This window comes from Zootoca vivipara, chromosome 8, assembly GCF_963506605.1.
Source record: "Zootoca vivipara chromosome 8, rZooViv1.1, whole genome shotgun sequence".
NCBI lineage: Eukaryota > Metazoa > Chordata > Lepidosauria > Squamata > Lacertidae > Zootoca > Zootoca vivipara.
In genome coordinates, this window is record NC_083283.1 from 78,296,642 (window position 1) to 78,319,658 (window position 23,017).

Consider the following 23,017-nt stretch of genomic DNA (forward strand, 5'->3'; position numbering starts at 1 on the left):
GTTAAGGAAAGGGGCGCAGGCTTTGGGACCAAGTGCTACCTTGTTGATGCATTTTCTCTCTCCAGGAGTAGTATATCCCTCTGTCTTACCTTAACCATGGCTAAGGGAGACATCAGCATACCCTCCAACATTCTTCAGGTATACATTTGGACATTTCTCACCTCCCCCAACAGACCCTCCTCAACCCATCTCCCATTTTTGCTTCCCCCCCCAACCCAGCATTTCCATCACCACTACACCAACGGGGCACAGCACACATACCCTCCACGAAAAAAACACCCCTGAATCCTGATTTTATTTTATTATTTGATAATTTCCAAAAGGAAAACACACACCAATAAATAAATTTTGGAAAGGGGCAAATGGACACACAAAGCATTTTTTCCCAAGACTCTTGCACTCCACTCCCTCTCCTTTATATATCATTTTCTTTTTTGTTTGACTTGTTTTCATTTTACACGAGAAGCAAGCATGTTTGATGTACAGTGGTTTTGCTACATCTTGTTAAAACATAATATTAAAAAACATTTTTAAAAGAGTTGTTTTCGGGGTGTGTACATGAACCAGAATTTTGAATTACAAGATTTTGGGGAAGCCATTATAGTATTCATAGCCTTGAATTAGAGGACCTGTGACTCTCCATTCCTTAACTGCATTACATATCCTTAACTACACATATTATTTTGTCACTAGGGAAATGTGAGAGCATTGTTTTATGATTGTGCTGTAAAACCTGGTCTTCACTTCCAAATAGTAGCAGTGCTTTCCTATTTCTGTTTCTGCTTCGATATATTTTTGCCTCATATTTTATTTACTTTCGTGTGTGTGGTTGGCCTAGTTTTCCACTCATTGGAAAATTTCCCAGAACATGCTTTTTTTTGCAAATCTTTGCTGAAGAACTGTCAAACTTTCTCATTGCAAAATGGAATTGACAGACTGGCTGTTTGCCGAGTTTTTGGAATAACATTTTCTCTCCGGGTTTTGTACCCGGAGTGACAACACTGGTTTTTACTGAGCACTGGGATGGCAGTCAGGAGGGTAAGGCAAGGTGATACGAAAGCAGCTCAGTCTCTGTTTGAGCAACTCATTGTTCAGGTCTGAGGAGCTGGGGCAGAATCAGCACTTTCATTGGATTGGATGCCCTGTGTGCCTGTTCTGTTTCAGTAGCCACCTGCCATGTTGGTTCTGAAGTACAAGAGATTGGGGTAGTGCCCTCCTCTGGCATGTTACCATGGTTGGCACCAAGAGTAAGGCTGTTTCTACAGAGGTCGAGGTCAGATTCTGGTAGGCAACATAAAGATAAGTTTGGACAAAGCGAAGTCTTCATCTGCAAGCTCTGGACTCAGCAGGTGGAGCATATTCAAACTATAACTATACTGTTGCTCAGGATATTGGAAATATCACTGGTTTAAGGCTCCTCACCCAGTAGCAAGGGAGACTGTTGTTTCAGCAGGGTGCAAATGCCTTCTGAGACTTCATAAAGGCCAGCCTGTGCTATTAGCTGTGTTTCAACTGAGATGCTACTTGAGATCTTATAGGTCTGTTGCCATATTCCATACAGTAGTCGTTGGCTCTTTCAGCAAGGGGGCGACTAAGATTGCATTGGAAGAGTACTCTGAATCCAGTGAGTCCAATAAAGTCATGTTTGGTCTGGAAGGCCCTCGTAGTGGAGATGAAGACACCTCATCCAGGTTGTCTTCTGAGCTTGAAGTTGGTGTGAGGATGGGGTCAACAGCTGTGGAAGATGACCGTCTTTATGCATCTCCCTCTATTGCAGCCTGGTGGAATGGCTTCCAACAGAGGCAAGGGTGAGGTGGCAGCAAATGGTAGTTTTGTTTCAACTGAGCTATTGGCGTGGGGTATACTATCCCACCTCTGGAGCCAAAGAAACAGGTTTTCACCACTCTCACAAGACTACAGTGTCTAGCGTTGTTTTAGAGAGCTGAGCTAAGAGCAGACCCCAACAAAGACGGCACAACTAATTTCTGTGCGCCAAAATGTGACTTCCAAGGCACGTTCAGAGGGAGGTCCGGTCCAGTCCCCTTTTTCCTGTTAGGCTGCTCTTCTTTGGGAGAGCGAGTTAGATATGAACCTGCTGCACTCAGGAGCTGTAGCGGCATGCCTTAAACCACTCAGGGGCTGCACTTTATTAATCTCTGAGGAAGATTTTGCCGGGTTCTGCTTTACATACATTTCAAAAGGACCCTGGAGTAGTCATTGAGGGATTAGCTTGTTAAATTAGTCCTTTTTCTTCTTCCTTGTAAATGGAGGCCTTTCCTGCGGAAAGACACTTCATGGTAGCCTAATTTTCTGCATTTAGAACACCAGCAGTCACATCATTAGGTTTGAGGACTTCTCCAGTGCCTTTTCCTTTGCCTTGTTCTTCCATGGCATCTTCCTTCAAGGCATTTAAGTTCCCTCCCTCTCCCCTCCCTGTACCTTATTAGTAGCAGCTCAAGCACACTTTGAGACAGGGATACTAACTCCCTATCATCTGGTCAGGCTAAACCAGGCATCCCCAAACTTCGGCCCTCCAGGTGTTTTGGACTACAATTCCCATCATCCCTGACCACTGGTCCTGTTAGCTAGGGATCATGGGCATTGCAGGCCAAAACATCTGGAGGGCTGCAGTTTGGGGATGCCTGGGCTAAACTCTGGCTATCAGATATGTAACTTACCTGCTGGTATAGTTCCCATTGTTAAAGCAACACAGCATCTTACTTATTTTAAACACTTATGCCACCTTTCATTGAAGGTCCCAAGGCAGTTCATGGCAATGTAAAGCAAATTCAATAAAATTAACATCAAAACCAGAATACAACAAGATTGGAAAAATGAGAAGCTGAAAGAACCAAAATTGGGAAAGCTTCCTTTCCAACTGCTCTCCCCCCACCTGGGTTTTCCAGATACTGTAAGTGTTTGTCACACTATAGGCATGTTTGCTTGGCTAAGTGGTTGGTGGCTGTTCTTAAGCTGGCTAATAGATGAGACCCGAGTGCTCTTTCCCCCTTGGCTTCTGCAGTCCAGAGCAACTGACAGTTGAAGCAGAGTGTTTGCCATTATTGATATTTTCTCTTTGAGAAAGAGGGTTTTCCAGATGGTTTGAGGGTCAAAGGGGGGAAGTGCATTGGCAACTGACAGGCAACTGTTGTGTTTGAATGTTTTATACATGCAACTTGTGCGTAACATTTCAAATCCTAACAGGCACTGTCTGTCTCTGTAAGATACAGCTCTGGTTCTCATTAGCCGCAGTATTTGGCAGCTTGTCAATTTTTAATGTTTTTATCCTTCAAGTATTCCTTTGAAATGGGAAGACCTATTATCTTGCTTGTATAGGCATGGAACTGAATGGGTGCAGATATTTCTGGCCTTCTCGCTTTCTACTCTCCTGCAGCAAGAAATGCTTCTTAAAAGTTACAACCCAGCTTACTTTCCTGCTCTGCTTCAGTGCTTCTGCTAGCCAGTGAACAAACTGAACTGAAGTTCATAGGAAGGTGTCTTATACCAAGTCAGGCCGCAGGTCCATCTAGCTCAGGGGTCGGCAAGCTAAGGCCCATGGGCCGGTAGTGGCCCACGGGGCTCTTCTATCTGGCCCATGGCAATGTGGGTAAATGCCAGGATCTGTCCAGGTCTTCTTAGGCCCCTATGCCTGGGCAGGACGTCTGGAACACCTTCAGCATACACCCGGGAATCATGGACTCATAACTGGGCTTTATGAGCACCAAATCAGCAGTGAACAGCAGAAGCATTTGTAGAGGTTTCAAAACATTCCTCTTTTATTTCTATTAACTACTGCATATTTACAGATCTGGCTTTGTGAGTGTTACAGCCTCTCACTTAGCCATCTTGTCTACAGAAGATATTAAACTGCACACAGCACACTGCAGAGAGCAGAGTCAGGAATGAAAAACAACAAAGTAACAATTCCTAACTGTTCCCTCCCAACAGCAGATATCACCAGATTTACAGAATGGGAGGGGTGAAAATGCTCACAACCTCCCCCTTTTCATTCTGACCATTATGAAAATCTAGCACAAAAGCAATTTCTTTACATATATACCAAGTTGTTCCTTATTAACAGCTTTAGTCAAAGCATCAGCAGGTATTTCTTTCCCTGGCATATATGAGACTTTTACAACTCCCTTCTGAATGCATTCTCTGGCACGGTGCAATTTGATTAGCAAATGTTTTGTTCTTTGCTTGCACCCTTCTGAATGGATTAGTTCTATGCAGGCTTTGTTGTCCTGATAAACTTGAATTGGACAACAAATTTTAACTCTCATATCCTCACATAGTTGCAATAACCATTCTACATTCATGAGGGAAAAATTTAAAGCGTTGAGTTCTGCTTCACATGAACTCATGCTTATTGTTGCCTGTTTCTTACAAGACCAATCAAATAGGCACTGATTGTACAAATAACATACACCTGAGGTGCTCTTGCCATCAGTTGTATCACTACCAAAACTGGCATCGGCATAGATCTCAAGACCTCCAGATTTTTGGCTAGTAAGCTTCAACCTGTAATGCATAGTGCCTTTTAAATACCTAACTATACGTTTCAGCGCCTTCCAGTCTTGCACTGTAGGTTGATTTACATATCTACTGAGCAAATTTACGCTAACAGCAATGTCTGGTCTTGTGCACCTTGCTATAAAACTAAGTTTACCCAACACACTTCTGAACAATGTAGTGTCAGGAAAAACATTAGCATTAGTATCATGTTGGTACCCTGTGACCATGGGGGTGTCTACAGAATTGGCATCTGTCAGATTTAATTTTTCAATCACATCATTGATCTTACGTGATTGATGCAGCAAAACATCACCTTGCTTATTTCTCTCTACTTCCAGTGAGAGATAATTGCTGACTTCCCCTAGGTCTTTCATATCAAAATGCTTTTGCAGTTTTGCAAGAGTGGTTTTGTAAATATTTGCATCCTTCCAGAAAAACAAAATATCATCCACAAAACAAATGCAGTACAATTTGTGCTGGTTAGATTCTTTAACAAAAACACAAGAATCAGCCTTTCCTTGCTTGAAACCTAAGGAAAACAGCACTTCTGTCAGCTTAGTGTGCCAGCATCGAGCACTTTGTTTTAGACCATACAGGGATTTTTTTAATTTACACACCATTCCCTTTTTTATCTGCACTCCATCTGGCAGTGACATGTAAATACTCTCATTGAGAATTCCGTACAAAAACGCAGTATTTACGTCGTGATGAGATATGGTCATGCCCTCTTCTGCAGCAATTTTCATCAACAGCCTAACTGTCTCAAATTTGACTGTCGGTGAATATGTCTCATGATAGTCCTGATCAGGAACTTGAGAAAAAACCACGTGCAACTAATCTGGCTTTATATCTGACCACTTTACCAGTCTGATCAGTCTTGGTTTTGTAAATCCACCTGCTGTCTACAAGTTTCATGCCTGGTTCTGCTGGAACCAATTCCCACGTGTCATTTTGCTTTAGGGAATTCAATTCAGCTTTCATGGCATTAAGCCAAGGTTCGGCATCTTTTTCAGGTAAATTTTGAACCTCTTTGTAGTTAGTTGGTTCAAAAACTGAGTTTGGGTTGCTAGTGGCAGCCATATCTGAAATAGCAGCTTTAGCAAATTCTTTAGAAAATCGTTTAGGTGCTTGTCCCTTGGTAGTTCTCTCAGATCTACGCAATACTCTGGGATCCTCTGGGTCTGGTTCCTCCTCCTTGGGAGAATGGTGACCTGTATCTGGCAAAGATTCTACCTCTAGATCAGTGTGAGACCCATCTGATTTCTTAAAAGAGGTCTTTTCATTCTGATCATCTGTATCAGTGTCAGAATCTGTGCTACCATCAGCATCAGCATCAATTACAGGTTTTGCCTCTTTGTTAATTGGTTTCACCACCTCATCATCTGAAATGGGATGACATTGAAAAATGCCAACTTTGTCCCATTTTGGATTACAATCCATGCTTCTGGTCAGCCTAATTGTGTTTGTGTCTGTCATCAGCACACGATAGGAACCTTTTTCATAACCTAGAAAAATGCCATGTTGACCAGATTTGCTCAGTTTGTCACCTTGCAGAGTGTGCACCCAAACTTCAGAACCGAAAATTTTTAAATGTTTTACAAACGGTTTCCTTTTGAACAGCATTTCGTATGGGGTGCAATCAATGGCTGATTGATACCTGCGGTTGTAAATATAGGTGAAACACGATAGAGCTTCAGCCCAGAAGGGGTTGGGTAGGCCTGAATCATGCAACAGAGTTTTAATTCCTTGTTGCAAGGTCTGGTTTACTCTTTCACATAAGCCATTCTGCCATGGAGATCTGGGCGTGGCAGTCATGTGCTCTATGCCCTGTTCTGCAGTAAAGTTTTCAAACTGTTCTGAACAAAATTCTCCACCCCTGTCAGTAAAAAGACAACGTACATGCTCATCGTGAACATTCCTGAGCCATGCACAAAATGTTTGAAACTTAGAGAAGGCTTCAGACTTCTTTTGTAACATATAGACCCAAACATATCTAGAATAGGCATCTATCAGAACCAAAAAATAACATGAGTTTCCTCTAGAGAGTGCTAGAGGACCAACCAAGTCTGCATGCACAATCTCATAAGGTTTCTTAACCTCCCTCCCAGATTTTGTACCTTTGGGAGCTTGCTTAATTTTGTTCTCTGCACATGAGACACATTTCATATGATAAGGACACTTTTGAACTTTCATGCCCTCAACCATATTTTGCATTTTACCTACTGCCTGGAAATGCAAATGACCAAACAAACGATGATAATCATGAATACAATGGTTATGCAATTTCTCATTCTTATCTACTGATATATTACAGCATGCCTTTTCAGTTTCTTTAGTTGCTCCAGCAGCTGTACCTGTAACAAAAGGCAATACATATAAACCATCAACACACTTAGCATAAAGAATGAGTTTGTTATCTCGAAGAATTTCACACCGAGAGTTTGCAAACACCACTTTAAATCCTTGAGCGTCTAGCTGAGAAACACTCAAGAGATTATCCTGCAAATGAGGAGCATACATAACATTTTTAACTGTTGCATTAAGGCTCTGCAAAGAAACCGTTCCCTGAGCCAAACTTTTAATAGTCGTTCCATCCGCTTGATGAATTGCTCCTCCCTGTTTCTCAAGATGAAGAAAGAGATTTTTATCATTGGCCACGTGCCTTGTGGCTCCTGAGTCGACAACAAAAACAGAACGTGTGAGTTGATTAGAACTGCGTGAGATCAAAGCCTTTGATGCAGCTGGCCCTTGGGGTTTTCGGCCTCCTCCCCTTTTGCCTTTGAAGTTGCTCTTCTTCTTTGAAGAGTTTTTACACTGATTTTTAAAATGGCCGACCTCTCCGCAAGAAAAACAGCGGCGCATTTTAAGAGCTTTTGCAACACTTTCACTTTCCCCTGTTGAAGGCTTGTAGGCATTTCCAACAGCCTTGTCCCTGCTTTCTCTAGCAGTCTGTCTGCGATCCCACTCATTCAAGAGCACGCTAGACACATAATCTTCTGTTAGACGGTCATTGGGCAAAGACGACAATTGAGCAGCTACAGCATCATAAGATTCATCCAAACTGTTTATGATAAGCATTGCAAAAACAGCTTCTGAAATATTTAAGTCTCGCTGGATAAGATCCTGTCTGAGACGTTTTAACTGGGCTAGATGGCTGGGCAAATCACCATCTTTCTGTAATTCCAGCCTACACAGCTTTTTAAAGCACACTGGATCCTGCATTTTGTCTTAGATGCATATCTCGAAGTTTATTCCAAACAGCCCGTGCAGTCTGCTGGTTCTCCAAATTGACCAACAACTGGTCCTGGACACTCAGAATAATTGTCCCCCTGGCTCTCATGTCTGCCTCATGCCACGCTGGCCATCCATCATCATCCTCATTGGGGGGGTCATCTTCTATAGTATGGTAAAGCTTTTCGCTTTGTAAAAGTGCTTTCATTTTGACCTGCCACGTAGGATAGGTCTCTGGTGTAAGGAGAGGAAAAGATAGAGACATCTGGCCAGAATGTGCAGAAGCCATGCCTGTGTTTAGTTAACAGCAAGACACTTCCCTTCATGCACCCCAAATACTCTTGACTCTCTCAGCAACTTCTCTCCCCACTCAGCACAATTAACAGGCAAACTGGAAAAGCGTCTCTGCTGTCTTCTTGGCAGCCAGCAACATACCTTTCTGTAAATCAAACAGCAGCTTGAAAAACAGCTTCAGCTCACAGCTCAACTCCGATGTGCAGCATCAGATGGAAATGGATCAGAAACATCCAATTATCCAACCATCAATAGTCATCTGCAACCATCTGCCTGCTACCAGCAACCATCCTCCTGCTACCATATGTGGGTGAATGCCAGGATCTGTCCAGGTCTTCTTAGGCCCCTATGCCTGGGCAGGACGTCTGGAACACCTTCAGCATACACCCGGGAATCATGGACTCATAACTGGGCTTTATGAGCACCAAATCAGCAGTGAACAGCAGAAGCATTTGTAGAGGTTTCAAAACATTCCTCTTTTATTTCTATTAACTACTGCATATTTACAGATCTGGCTTTGTGAGTGTTACAGCCTCTCACTTAGCCATCTTGTCTACAGAAGATATTAAACTGCACACAGCACACTGCAGAGAGCAGAGTCAGGAATGAAAAACAACAAAGTAACAATTCCTAACTGTTCCCTCCCAACAGCAGATATCACCAGATTTACAGAATGGGAGGGGTGAAAATGCTCACAGGCAACCGCCCCCGCTCTTATTGGTGTGGCACGGGGACCGACTTCCGGGTTGATGCCGCATGCGCACCCGGATGTGCGCCGGAAATTGTGTGTGTGTGCGCGCACGTGTGAGGGATGGAGAAGCGCCCGTGTGCATGTGCACACATTATTTATGGCACACATCTGGGTCGGAGGAGCGCCAGAAATAGCATGTGCCCACGTGCACAGGCGCTCTTCTGACCCGGAAGAGCGTGCATGCACACATGCTCTGGCCCATCCTCCAACAGACAGAGCGTGGACCAGCCCATCATCCGGTAAGCTTGCAGACCCCTGATCTAGCTGATGATGGCTGGTACCACGTGGCAGTATGTCTCTAGGGTTTCAGCCCTACCTTGAGATGCTCTACCACTGAGCTAGGGCTCTTCGCTTTATGTGGGGGCAAAGAGCACGTTATTTGGAAATGTGTGCAATGAATCTCCAAATGTATTTTTTGTTACTTGGTTTAAATGAAAAGAATATTGGGAAACAATTTCGAGCAAGGAATCAGGTGCTTAGCACTTCCCTGCCAGCCATTTTCCGTTTTCAAATTAACTCTTCCCCACAAGTTGCTCTCCCTTCCCACAGGTTTCAGGTGCATGTTTAAAAATTGTTCTTAAGCCTCTCTAGAATATGGGGATGGGAACAACTTGGAGAAGATTGGTTTTGAGCAGCAAAATAGCATGCAGGGGGAGAGTTAAGCACTTCCATCATCTATTATTCTGATTAAAAAACAAGTTCCCAGGGTTGCCTTTTATTAGAAGGGGTGAGGGGTTGTCAAGTGCCGTTTTGCACAAATGACTTTGCTTTAAAAAAGCATAACACATAATCTATTTAAATCTTCTTTCCTTTTTCAGAACTAAATGTAAAGGAATCGGATATGAGAGTATGTGATGAATCATCGTGTAAATATGGGGGTGTTTGTAAGGAAGAAGGAGATAGTTTGACGTGTGCATGCCAATTTCTGGTAAGGAATTTTCACCTTTGTTATCTAATATGATCAAAAATAATAAGGTCCTCTGAAAAACTGTGTCAGTTTGAGAGCTTTACTCATGTACGCATTTGTACGATCTGGGACAGCTAGTTTGGTAAAGAAAAAGTGTTATATATGTGTTGTATATGCGATATAACTCTGACACCAGATGGCGCTGTGAACAAGGGCAAACGAAGTCATCGTGACACCTTGGGCGGGGCGTCGCTACGTAGGGCACATGTGCCACACATGCACTGTATATAGTAGTTTGCCCTGGCGGCACCGCTCCAGCGCCATATGGATGGTGCCGGGATTCTCTGCTCGCGGCTGCAGCCGTGAACGGAGGATCCTCTACATGCGGCTGTAGCGGCGACGGAGGGATCCCACCGCTGTCCATACGGCGCTCGAGCGGTGCCGGCGGCAAACCGCTATGTACAGCGCAAGTGCGTCGTTGTTGCGTACAGCGCATGTGTGTGACGCCGCACATGCGCTGTACATAGTGTTTTGCCGCCAGCACCGGGATCCCCTGCTCGCGGCTGCAGCCGCAAATGGAGGATCCTCCACACGCAGCTGCGGCGGCATGGCTGCTCGCGCCGCCGTGAACCTCTGTGGGGTACCTTCTTGTCACCCCCCCCCAGACATGGCACCCGGGGCCCCTCCCCCCATTGCCACGCCACTGGCTGTGAATTCCCGTCTTTCCCTACCGGATTTCCCTGTATTAGTTTACAACGCGCTTCTTTGATGTGTCTAGATCCAGCCCTGGTGTAGCATGTTCTTCAGAGGCTAAGCAGTTAATCGAAGCAAAATAATAATAATAAAATCCTTCCAGTAGCACCTTAGAGACCAACTAAGTTTGTTATTGGTATGAGCTTTCGTTTGCATGCACACTTCTTCAGAATCTGCAGCCTTCAGCAAGTGTGCTATGCTTTCTTCATCCTGGGGACATGAAAATACCAATTTCTGCTTGTGCATTTCTGTCTCGCTGCTCTAGCTGCTGCTCCTTGGGCTGCTGTGGTTTGTTTTTGCAGCTGAATGGAATGGGCCTCTGGGACTCTGGAAGGAAGCCACGAGCCACGAAATCAAACTCTCCGATTGCACCTTTGCCACCCCAGCTGAATACCTATACACGGGGTTGCGTAAATCATTTCTTTTTTCTTGTTTTTTTCCTCTCTCCCTTGCAGTGTCACACAAAATATATTCCTGTTTGTGGTTCAAATGGAGACACTTACCAAAATGAATGCTTTCTCAGGAGAGCTGCTTGCAAGCATCAGAAAGAGATAACAGTGGTGGCTAGAGGGCCTTGTTACTCAGGTGAGTAAACAGCAGTTAATGGGACAGCCTTTCTTATATCATTTGTTGATATAGGACCAGGATTCACTGATCAAGGGCCCACTTCTGTACTGAAATGTCATGTCCAGTCTGGACATGGTCTCTAGGGGCTAGAGGAACTAGATACAATGGTGGAACACCTGTAATTTTCAACTGTATGTCAGGACTGGTCAGCTTGAAAGTAGGAGGTCACATAAAATGGCAGCCGTCAAGAGCAGTCATAGGCAACCTTGGCTCTCCAGGTGTCTTGGAACTACAACTCCCATGATCCCTAGCTAACAGGGCCAGTGGTCAGGGATCATGGGAGTTGTAGTTCCAAAACATCTGGAGAGCCAAGGTTGCCTATGCCTGGTCAAGAGGGATGCTGAACTATTCCTCTGACTGCCATTACCTCTGTTTAGCCCTCTTCTTGGATGTTTCCTTCCCCCCAGTGTTTCCCCAACTGTTCATTTCTGCATTGCATTTGAGCTTTCATGTGACATGAAGGCCACTTCAGAAAACTAATAGAATATAGTGCATGTTTAATATGCACTGTCATGTTATTTTACTCTAGAAAAAAAACAGTCTGCAGCCTTCGTAACCTGGAAAATTGTGTGAGTAAAGCCATAAAATTTGGGATGGTATACCGGCACACAGTTATTTCCCTCAGTTTTTATGGGGAAATCATGTGTGGAATGGGTGATGGAGTGGCAAAATTGTCCAATGATGTTCATGATTGTGTCACACCATGCACAATGTTCTGGTATATTGGTCAAAAAGCTACAGTTCCATAATGCAACTGGTACCACTTTGTGAAAGGAACACTAGAATATGGGGCAGAAGCACTAGCAATGTAATCAGGGAAGTTAACACAATATTCCCCACATTTTAATGAATCCATGGTGTCTCTCTCTCTCTCTCTCTCTCTCTCTCTCTCTGGGCCTTTCCCCCTGTATGGATAAAATGCTAGGCAACAGTTTGTCCCTTCTTGAGTTGCTGATTGATAAGGGTTGCCAATTTTCTTTGCTGATTGGTAAGGGTTGCCGACATTTCATTTCTTTGTTGGTAAAGCTTTAATAAGGTCAAAAAGGCACTAACTAAACAAAAAATAGCAATTAAAAATCAATAATAAGGTATCTTAAGTGTTCATTACAGTAGTCTTAAGTCAAACATGTTAAAGGAAGTAGATGATTTTATTTAAGAAACACATAACCATTCATTCAGAAATACCTATTAGGTCATAATGTAAATAAGAACCTTGAATGCTACATTAAAAATCAACTCAACAATTGCCAGTAATAAACCTATTAAGTTGGCTTATTTCAAGGCATTTTCTGCATTTTTTCCTTTAGTATCTAAAGAGTCCTTTTTTTAGTTTTAGACTTCTCCCAAAGTATCTTAAAATAAGTTTTTTCTTACATTAAAATCCTACGGGTGAAATCCACCATAGGACAATGAGGTTCCCACATGCACTGCAAGTATTCTCCTTCCTCTCCTCCCTACCCTGCAGCCCCTCCAACCCCTTCCAAATCCTATCCAAGGTTTCTGAGGGGCTGCAGCAGAGAGGAGAGGAGGGGGTAGTCCCATTGCACAAGAGGAAGCCAGTTTTGCTGGTGGATAGGTGCCTTTCTCTATGCCATGATTTTCTTTTGTTGGTAGCTGGTATTTCTTTCAATATCAGGCCACCAGCAAGCAGGCTGCAATCAAGATTTTACCTATTATTTTGCAGCTCTTAATATGATTCGCATCACTGAGCTTGTCTAAAAGCAAACAAGATATTCTCTTGGTGATTTACACCCCGTTATGTCTTTTGTATTTTCAGGCACACGTGCCTAGTGCTTTTATTATTTCCTTGCAATCCTGTGCTATCGTCCTTGCACCTCATATTATCTTCCTTGCAGGAGAATGCCATGGGAAGTTGATACGTTTTCGTAGCCTTTGAGGAATATAATATCATAAATACAAGATCTTATAAAATATTATTTTGACTTCAGCATCCATTAAATAACTGGGCTCACCTCTGCATATAATGTTGCAGTGCAGAACTAAAATGCTGTTTTAAAAAACAGCAACAACTATTTTTAATTCCACTTTCAACTTCTTGTGAGTCAGGCAATAAATACTGGAAAAAAAACCTTTTGAGACTGAGAATCAGCTAATATGCTTTTAAAACTTTGTATTGTGGTAGCAATGGTTTGCATGACACGGTAGGCACAACACCACAGTTCTGTTTTGATGCTGCACCAAGGTTTGGTTTAATGTTGCGGCCAAGCTCTTGCCTTACTAAGCACGAGGTGTAGCTAGGAACAGTGTGGTATGTGGGAGCAAAAGGTGACTTGGCAGAAGCAAAGTGGTGGGCAAGCTCCTTTTCATGAGTGTGTCCATTTGCAAGGTCCCAGTAAGCCGCAGTTTGGCTTACGGTGTGTGCATACCAGGTAATAATGTCAGAGGCAATTTTAGGGCAGTGCCCACACTGGGCATGCAGCCGAGCAGGGCAGCTTCTCAAAACCTGGTAGGCACTTAACGGGCTTTTGGAAGGAGAAAGGAGGATTCTAGGACTTTTCCAGAGCCCTCACACCTTCTTCCCAAAGTCTAGTGCCTCTTACCTAGCTTTAGGAAGGCGGGTCAAAGACTGGAGACGGTGTCAAATTTTGCCTTTGCCCAGGGTGCCATATCGCCAAGGTCTGCCCTGATTGTGTAGAAAGTGTCATCATACAGTTGAGTTGAGTTGCTCTGGACTTCGTTGTATCTGGATGAAGGCTTTGTTGCTGTTCTCCTGTAACTGGAGACAAAGCTCCTATTTCACATTACTATGCCTTTCATGAATAAAGGCAAATAAACCTTGGAAGAACTCTGCCTAGATCAGAATATCAGCTTTTGCCCTCTCTGATTTCATAAATATCACCCCTTCATGGATGAGACCAGGGCAGAACTTTCAGGGCTTGGTTGAGAGCCTGGAGGAACTTGGTAGGTTAGTGGAGGATCAAAGCAGAATCTGGTGAGCCATGCATAGCTGCCAAGTTTTCCCTTTTCTCACGAGGAAGCCTATTCAGCATAATGGAAAATCCCTTTAAAAAAGGGATAACTTGGCAGCTATGGAGCCATGTTTGGAGGTTGGAAGGAGTTTGAATACCACCACTTGAATCAGCAAAATACTGGCCGGCTGACCTATGAATAGCAGCAATAGTAATACTACTAGTAGTAAATAGGTCCTGCAGGGACCTTCTTTTTTGATTCCAAGTCCACACCATTCGCTAAGCTGCCTTGTTTTGGTTTAGCCATAATTGGGGATTATTGAAAGGCCTTTCATTGACAAGATCAGCCATCTTTTAGCCTAGTATATTGTGGGTTTAAAGACTGTCTCAAGGCAAATCTTTAAAAATGTAGTATAAACACTGACAATTGGGAAACACTGGCCTGTGAGCGCTCCAGTTGGAGAACAGCCTCTACCAAAGGTGTCATGGACTTTGAAGACACTTGAACTCAGGACACAAGGGAGAAACGTGCTAAGAGGAAGGCATGCTTGGCAAATCCACACCGTGATCAACTCCCGCCTGGAAACCAATGTCCCCACTGTGGAAGGACGTGTGGATCCAGAATTGGCCTTCACAGTCACTTACCGTGATAAAACCGTGTTTATGGAAGACAATCTTACTCTGCTACGAGTGATCGCCAAAGAAGAAGATGATTATGGGCAAACCAGCTATTCACCACACTGGTGGGGCAAAGCAAGTAGGACTCCAAGGGTTGTTTTGCAAGTTGAGTATCTAGTTACCGCCCTTAAATTATTTAATGCCTAAACGTGAATTGGAAAAACAGGTCTCTAATGCCCAGTGCTTATTGTAGCTCCTTGTGCTGTTTGGCCATTTCAGTGTTCAGAATGCTTATGATAATGTAGTGTTATATTGCTACATGACATTCATTTTCATTTTTAAACCAGCGAACACTGTTACACGTTAGTGCAGACCTGTAAAAAGTGTGAGCAGCCGTGGTGAATATTTAAAATGCTCAGCTTGGGTTGGCTGTTGCCCTTTTTGTTTGAAAAGCAAAGGGGCTCCTTTGAAGCACCCAAGTAAGTCTGCACAACTTGCAGCTTTCTAGGTAGCCAACAGGGGGCAACAATTCTATAAACAGCCCCAACCAGCATGGCCAGTGGTCAGGATGACGCCATGTTGGCCATCCCTGACATAAAGGACCAGCTATTTGTGCAGCTGGTGGAGGAAGCTTAGCAAGCTTTTGTTTTAACATCTCTGATCTGGACTCAGGCTGGCAGGATATTGGATGGGGTCAGTCCCCAGGGTCACTGTTGGGGCTAAGTAACAGTTAAACACTGGAGGCTGTGACTATTAGCATCTCTGGCTGCCAGTACAAAATTGTTCCATTGCCTCAGGCAGATCGGCTCAAACAACCTTCTTGGGAAAGTGACCTTTCAGAGGCAGCTTGACTCTGCTTTTAGGGAGGAGAGAGGATGCATTTGTTTTCATGGGCTTCTGGGATGAGGTAAATTTCATGTTGAGTGGTTGCAGCAGAAACAGCAAAGGGGTCTGTGAAACTGTAGCTGTAGCATGTTTATTGTGCCATGACGTTTCATAAACTGTGGCTTACTTCATCAAATGCTGAGGAGAGGAGAAAACTTGCCTTTGCAAATGGTACACCCTGCCTTTTTCCATTCTAGAGCTCAGGGTGGGCGCATCTCATGCCCTCAGATCATGTTCTGGGTCAATCCCATCTCTCGCTCTCTCTTTTTCTGAAGTGAGGTCTGTGCAGACTTGCAGTAACCTCTTTGTTTTCAGACCCAAGTCTCAAATTCTGACAAAGTACGTTCTAAAATACTGTAATTTTGTTTTCTTGATTTCATCATTTTATATCTTTGTAAACCACTCTGAGGGGTTTTTCTTTAAACAATCAAGCAGTGCAAACATTTTATGAAATAAACAACCAAACTGAGCTGAATTTTGCGCCCGTATGGTTAGAGGCATGCCAGGGGGGTTGTGCCAATGGATCCTGCAGTTGCTCCAGCTTCACTGGTCTGCTCCACTTCATCGTAGATAAGATACTGGGAGTACCTGCCCTCTGTGAATTCTGTGGTTGCTATCCAGTAGTTCCAAAATTATTGCACCTAGTTGCACAAACAACCTTAGCATTTCTCCGTTCTCACAGCTGAAATAGGTCCTTAGCCATTTCCTCTTACATATCTTATTGGCAAACAAGCAATAAAAGTTAAACTCTTCTGATTTATTTTCATTTCTGTGTGTTTCTGTTAACCACAGTAGCAAATATAATTGCTCCCAGGATTGACTTCTGCTAAATTTGTAAAATTAAGCATGCACAGTTGGCATGCAGCTTCATTTTCTAATGGATTTCTGAATCCGCACCTTCAGAGAGACCTGTTTATTGGAAAGTACCACCTCTTGGCTCCCTTATTAAACTCTTAAGTAAGAAAAAAAAACCCACCAACCTTATTTGCATTATTAAGAGCAAACACCATTGCTCTGTGAGATGTCAGGTGTTTGCTAGCTTCTCTCGTTCCTTTCATAACACATTTCACTGCGGGGAAGGCAGAGACTCTCAAGGCTACATTTAATTTTGAACTAGTGTCCCTCAATCTGAAGTAATCAAGCCCTTATTATGAATCTTGAGCAGCCGGGGTTTTACAGTCTGTGTTTGTTTATGTAGTGTAAATGCAATTACAACGATATACTGTGTTTGGTGGCAGGGGGAAATAAAGTCAGCGGTGCAATTTAATCTCCTCATTGCTGTTAAGCAGGAAATCCTAGGTACTTTGCCGTTGAAATAATAAAATGGGGTGGGGGAGCTCCGGATATCAGCTTTTCTGCTTATCGAACCTCCAACCTATACCATAGCTGAGAGGTTCATAACCAGCACCGAACCAGGATCTAAATCTTGCCAATGAGACAGGACCCTTGTTGGCTTCAGACACACAGCAGTGATAGGGGAATGTGCCCCACATGTTCTCAGGGCACCATCTGCTCTAAAGTTCAGGCTGCAGTCCGGAAATGAGAGCCCCATATGCGTGCTGGGCTCTGATTCACAGGCATTGCCTGTTTCTTTTCTGCCCAAGAGCTGGTCACACTTTACAGGAGTGTTTGCTATGCCTGTGCCCTTGAATCTTACAGGGAGCATCTAATGTATACAAGGAAGATGTGCGTCTCCCACCATGCATGGCCTGTAGTGATAGGTGGTAGCAATTTATTTTTTTAAACACCTTTTCCTTCTTCTTTTGAATGTCCCATAGCCGATAGATGAAAGACCAAGTTGAAATCAGGGCCCAGAAAACAGAGACACTTGGGGCTGCAGCCACCTTACTGAGCACTTCTACCATTGCTGGACTGGGGGGGGGGCTTAAAGTTTACACCACTGCCCACAGACTTGCCGGAGTGCTGGTAAAGTAGGAACCACAAGGACACTTTGCCCAGTTCATCCAAAACCTGGTGCCATCCCCAATGTTGAAGACCGTTGTGACTTCCTAACATGTGCCTTCTGCATTGCCCCTCAATGTTCAGAGAGGTGTGTTTTCACACATTACAGTAGTACCTCTGGTTGCGTAACGCTCAGGATGCGAAAGCGGCAAACCTGGAAGTATTTGACTGGGTTTCGCCACGCACGCATGCGCAGAAGTGGCCCTCAGGTTGCGGAAACCCCGTCCACAACCGTAGGTACCACTGTACTTGCCCCCCAGAGAGGACAAAAGTGTGAGTGCAGCAGAAAGACTTGCTCCTGTAATCTGTGAACCAGCCTTCCCTCTCTCTGAGGCAGACATCTCATTTCTGACTTAACCTATATACCTGTCAACTAATATAGTTATCTCTCCTTGGGTGCAGAAACAGTTGTTAGGCATGATAAAGGCAGGGTGCGTAGATGAGGGTCTCTTCACATATTATTTTTAAAAGGCATATGTAAGATTTTTTCCCCAAGTGCACATCTAGAAAAAGGAACGCGACATAACACATATCATATAGGTATGCTTCTCAGAGACTAACCCAGGTACGTTGCTGCATAGTGTGTGAAATGGCCTTGGGTATTATGGGAAGAGCTTACGCTTGACCTAACACGGCCTGCACTTCCTGCAACTGAACAGCAAGCTACTGTGCTTTAAGCATTCAGAGTGAATTTTTTGGAACACTTTGCCAAGATTTGCATGAAAGAATGATCAGCTACTGTTTGTATCCTGCCAAGAAACAGTTTAAGGCTCCATCTGAGGCTGCACCGCTCTGGGCAATTAGGGAGCAACCCTCCTGAGGACACTTGTGACTTTAGGGTAATTGCCGGCAGACACAGTGGGCTTTAAACAGGCGGTGGAGATATAAAGACAACGGGAAGAAGACTAAAGCGGTGCTAAGAATCAGGATAAAGGCTGGGCAAAAATATCTTTCATCTGACACCTAGTTTCTGTGTACATAAAATTATTGGGGAGGGGGCATTCCATAATGTGCTTCCACTAGCCACAATCTGCAGTGGAACTGACCAAACACTGAGTTACTTCCTGAGTTAGAACATCATCTTTAACCCACCCGAAAGCATTGTGGACATTGGTAGCCTTTTGATCCTGACTGTGGACAGTTCATTCTCTTTTAAGCCAAGGCTCTAGCTTACAGAGACTTCTATACAATATATGGAAAATGCTTAATTGGATTGTGCAGACACCTTCCCTTCTGCTGTACCTCACACTGGCTTTCTATGTTGTTCTTCTATATACATGATAATTTTATATTTAATAATGCTTTTCACCAATTTACTCAGTGCAGACCTTAAGCTAACAGGCCTGTAGTTTCTTAGATCTTCCATAAATCCAAGACTCTCTAAGTACCCTATTTTCCAGGGGTGTCCCTGATTTAGAGAAGCCATCCCAGCTTCTGATTTGATCCTGGAAGGTCCCACTTTTCCTTAGGATGTCCCCGTTTTCACTGGAGAAATGTTGGAGTTATCCGGCCCCCTAGCCAATTGAAGTCAATCTTGTATAGGGGAGGTTTTTAAAAAATGTTTAATGTTTTATTATGTTATTACATAAGTTGGAAGCTGCCCAGAGTGGGTCGGGCACCCCAGTAAGATGTGTGGGGTATAAATAGTAAAATAACCATTATGGAATGAGACGTCACTATTTTCATCAGAGAAACGTTGGTGGGTATGAAATTCCTAAAAATAGTGTTACATTGACGCCCTTCCGGTCCTCTTCTGTGGATGCCATTCTTTGGGACGGGTTAAATATTTTTGTTAGAAGATAAGATGTTCCACATATGAGTTCTTTAAGAGCTCTTGGGCAGAAACTACCTTCAGCATTTAGCTTTGGGGAGGAGAAGGCGGGCGCAGCGCCCTCCTGCCAGCCCTGCGCCACCGAGACTACCCCTAGAGCCGGGCCTGAGTACGTCTCTTAACGCTTGAGCACTTAACCTGTGGAAATGATGAGCCTCAAGCAGTCCCAAAGGTAGCACAATGTAAGGTACCAAAGGCTGAAAAAGACAAGCATAAAAACTGCTTTCTAGTCTCCCCATTACTATTTGATACAACAAGCCTGGTACAAACAAAAGGGGCAGGGGACCCACAGTTTGTTTCCCTGTACTTTACTCACTTTTCAAAATGAAATTGAGAAGAATTTAACCTTAAGTAAATCACAAACTGAAGTCCACCCCCACCCCCAATTTTCATTGACTCCCCAAAGAAAAGTTGGAATTGACTCATGTTTGCGTTTGTGGCACTTTGGGTTAATACATACCAGCATTTTCCATTGCGCATCTGCCCCGGAGGCATGTTCTGTATTCTGCAATCAATAGTTCTCATTCAAGGTCCTGAGTCCGTTCCCCTCTCACCAGCTCTGCTGTTTTATTTTCATTATTTTAGAATGAGAAAGAACAGGAGAGGAGGACAGAGGGAAATTACACAGTTTCCAGAAAATTTAGTGCCTTAATACTTACTCACACTGTCAGAGGGCCTGGTATGGCTACTCTAGAGTAACGACTCCAGCATGGTCTTTTAAGGTTTTTATTAAGTGCTGATTATTTACAGTGTTCAGAGCAGTAAAAATGCATCCTTAAGGTGAGGTGTCTGAACTCCCGAATGGCGATTGGCGCGTTTTCTTCCAGCACCACAGCTTTGGCAGACCCAACCTCTTCCCCCTACGTTTGCGTCGCAATTCGGGAGTTGGGGGAATTGGCCTCCCCCCTGTGCGTCCAACTTCCTGTCCCACCTGCGGCCTGGGCTCCACAACCTTGCCTGAGCCTCGGACACCACTTCCTGACTCTCCGCTGGAGGCAGAGCTCTCCTTACTCTCTCCCGCGCTTGGGGATGGGCTGGAACTTAAGATGGGAGGGACTTCCCTGTATCCCTCGTCCCTCACATCCATCCCCCTCCCAGGCTCCTCTCCCCCCCTTCCTAGTGGCTCTCCGCTTGCTGGGGACGAGTGAAACCCCAAGAAGTCTGTGGCATCCGAGCCTGTGGGTGTAAAAATTTCCCCCCAATCCTGCGATCTTTCTCCTTCCCCCTGAGAAGACGGGAATCCCAAGAAGTCAGTGGCGTCAGAGCTGGTGGGAGTAAAAATGTTCTGCCAGTCCTCTCCTGCCTCTGACGTCGTTGACCTCGGTGAAACCCACACCTCTTCTTCCGTGTCCTCAAATTCCGCTTCCCATCTCCATGGAGAGCTGCTGCCTGCTATCCCTTCCTCCTGCCCCTCCCCCTCTCCCTCCCTTTCCATGTGCCAGGGCTTGGGCCTGTGGGGGAACAGGGCGTGGAACTCTTCCACTAAAAATTCCTCAGGTACTTCTGTGGCCGGTATCCACTCATTGTGGGACGGCGGAGTGTCCTCCCATGCTATCAGGTACTCCAGTCCTCTCACCCCTCTCCTTGAGTCTAAAATCTCAGTTGCCTCATTGAGCTGTCGGGCGTCTCCCGTCTCCCCCCCTCCCTCTGGAGGCTGATCGCTGTCCCTGAACCTGGTACTTTCCCTGTACGGCGACAGCAGCGATCTATGAAACACTGGGTGCACTCTCATGTCCTCCGGCAGTGCTAGCCTGAAGGCTACCGGGTTGACCTGTTGCGTGACCGTGAAGGGGCCCAGCCTCCTGGGTGCTAACTTCTTGCATCGCCCCCTGGTGGGAAGACCTTCCGAGGATAACCAAACCTTGTCCCCCACCCTGATGACCTCTCCCGGTCGCCTGTGGCGATCTGCCCCCTTCTTGTACGCTTCCTTGGCCCTCTCCAAGTGTTCTCTGAGCTGCTGGTGCACCGTCTCCAGGTCCTCTGCCCAATCCTCTGCCTGTGGGCCCTCTTCCTCCTCCTCCCCCTCCCTCTCCGGGAAAGATCTGAGGTCGCGCCCGTAGTTGGCCTTAAAGGGCGACACCCCTGTGGAGACGTGCACCGCATTGTTGTAGGCAAATTCTGCCAGTGGCAGGCGATCCACCCAGTCCGTTTGCCTCTGGCTGACGTAACATCTCAGGTACTGCTGCAGAATGGCGTTGACCCGCTCCGCCTGTCCATTGGTTTGCAGGTGCCTAGCCGTCGACAAGCTGACCTCCACCTGCAGGAGGTTCATGAGCCGCCGCCAGAACCTGGAAACAAATTGGCGACCACGATCCGAAATAACCCTTAAAGGCAATCCATGCAGTCTGAATACGTGGTCAACAAACAGTTTGGCCGTCTCTTCTGCCGAGACCGCCCTGGCACACGGTATAAAATGGCACATTTTGGACATGAGGTCCACCACCACCAACACTGCGGTCTTGCCCCTGGACGACGGCAGGTCTGTGATGAAGTCCATGGACACTACTTCCCACGGCCTGTGCGGTGTGGCTAAGGGCTCCAGCAAACCTGCTGGTGGCGCTCTGACCACCTTTGCTCGCTGGCAGGTGTCACATCCCCTTACATAATCCCGAACATCCTCCCGCACCCCTGGCCACCAGAAGTGTCTCATGACTAGGTGAGTGGTTTTGTCCCTTCCAAAATGACCCGCCGTTGGGTTGTCGTGCATCTGCTTGAGGGCCTTACCTCTCAGCTGTTTGGTTGGCAGGTACAGGGCTCCCTTGTAAAAAAGCAAACCCCTCCTTTCCTCAAAGTCTTTGGCCTGCTCCCCCCCCCCTCTCAGTTCTCTGAAGATGCGGGTGGCAAATTCATCAGCTGCTGTCAGTGCTGTGAGTTCTGCCTCGCTCACCACTGCTGCTCCGCAGGACCATGCTGATGGGGGGAAAATATGCCTGGGTGCTGGTGGCAACTCCTCCTCCATGTACTCTGGCTTGCGGGAGAGGGCATCCGCCCTGACATTCTGCTCTCCCGGGATGTAGTGGATGGAGAAGTTGAAGTTCGAGAAGAACTCTGCCCACCGTATCTGCCGCTGGTTGAGCACCCTGGCAGTTCTCCAGAACTCCAGGTTCTTGTGGTCTGTGCACACCTGGATGGGGTGCTTGGCGCCCACCAGGAAGTGTCGCCAGTGCTGGAACGCAGCGTGGATCGCGAGAAGTTCCCTGTCAAACACTGTGTAGTTGCGTTCCGGCTGGGTCAGCTTCCTGGAGAAGAAGGCACAGGGTCTCCACTCTCTGTTGGCGTCCAGTTGCAACAGAATCGCTCCCAGAGCCTTGTCCGAAGCATCTGTCTCCAGGCGTAGGGGCGCATCCTGCACCACGTGGAACAGGTGCTGGTCTGAAGCGAATACCCTCTTGAGGCTTTCGAACGCTGCTTGCGCCTCTGGTGTCCACCGGAACTTCTGCTTGCCTCTCAGGCAGTCGGTGATAGGAGCCGTGACACGAGAGAAGTTCTTGATGAACTTCCTGTAGAAGTTCGCGAAGCCTAGTAGGCGTTGGGCATCTTTGCGCGTCCTGGGGCTGTGCCAGTCCAGGATGGCCTGCACCTTGTCCTTGTCCATCGCCAGCCCCTTGTCTGACAGCTTGTAGCCCAGGAAGTCCACTTCTTTGGTGTGAAACTTGCACTTCTCCAGCTTCACATACAGGTGGTTGTCCTTCAGGCGCTGCAACACCTCCCTG

General features: G+C 45.5%; 1 protein-coding gene across 1 annotated transcript in view; it reads left to right on the top strand.

Moving 5' to 3' along the window:
• TMEFF1 (transmembrane protein with EGF like and two follistatin like domains 1) overlaps positions 1-23,017 on the top strand; it is an 80,445-nt gene that overhangs the window by 25,718 nt on the left and 31,710 nt on the right. Inside the window, exons 2-3 of the mRNA XM_035126088.2 lie at positions 9,610-9,719; positions 10,907-11,036. Of these exons, the coding sequence (XP_034981979.1) occupies positions 9,610-9,719; positions 10,907-11,036 (240 nt within the window). The remainder of the gene's footprint in view (positions 1-9,609; positions 9,720-10,906; positions 11,037-23,017) is intronic.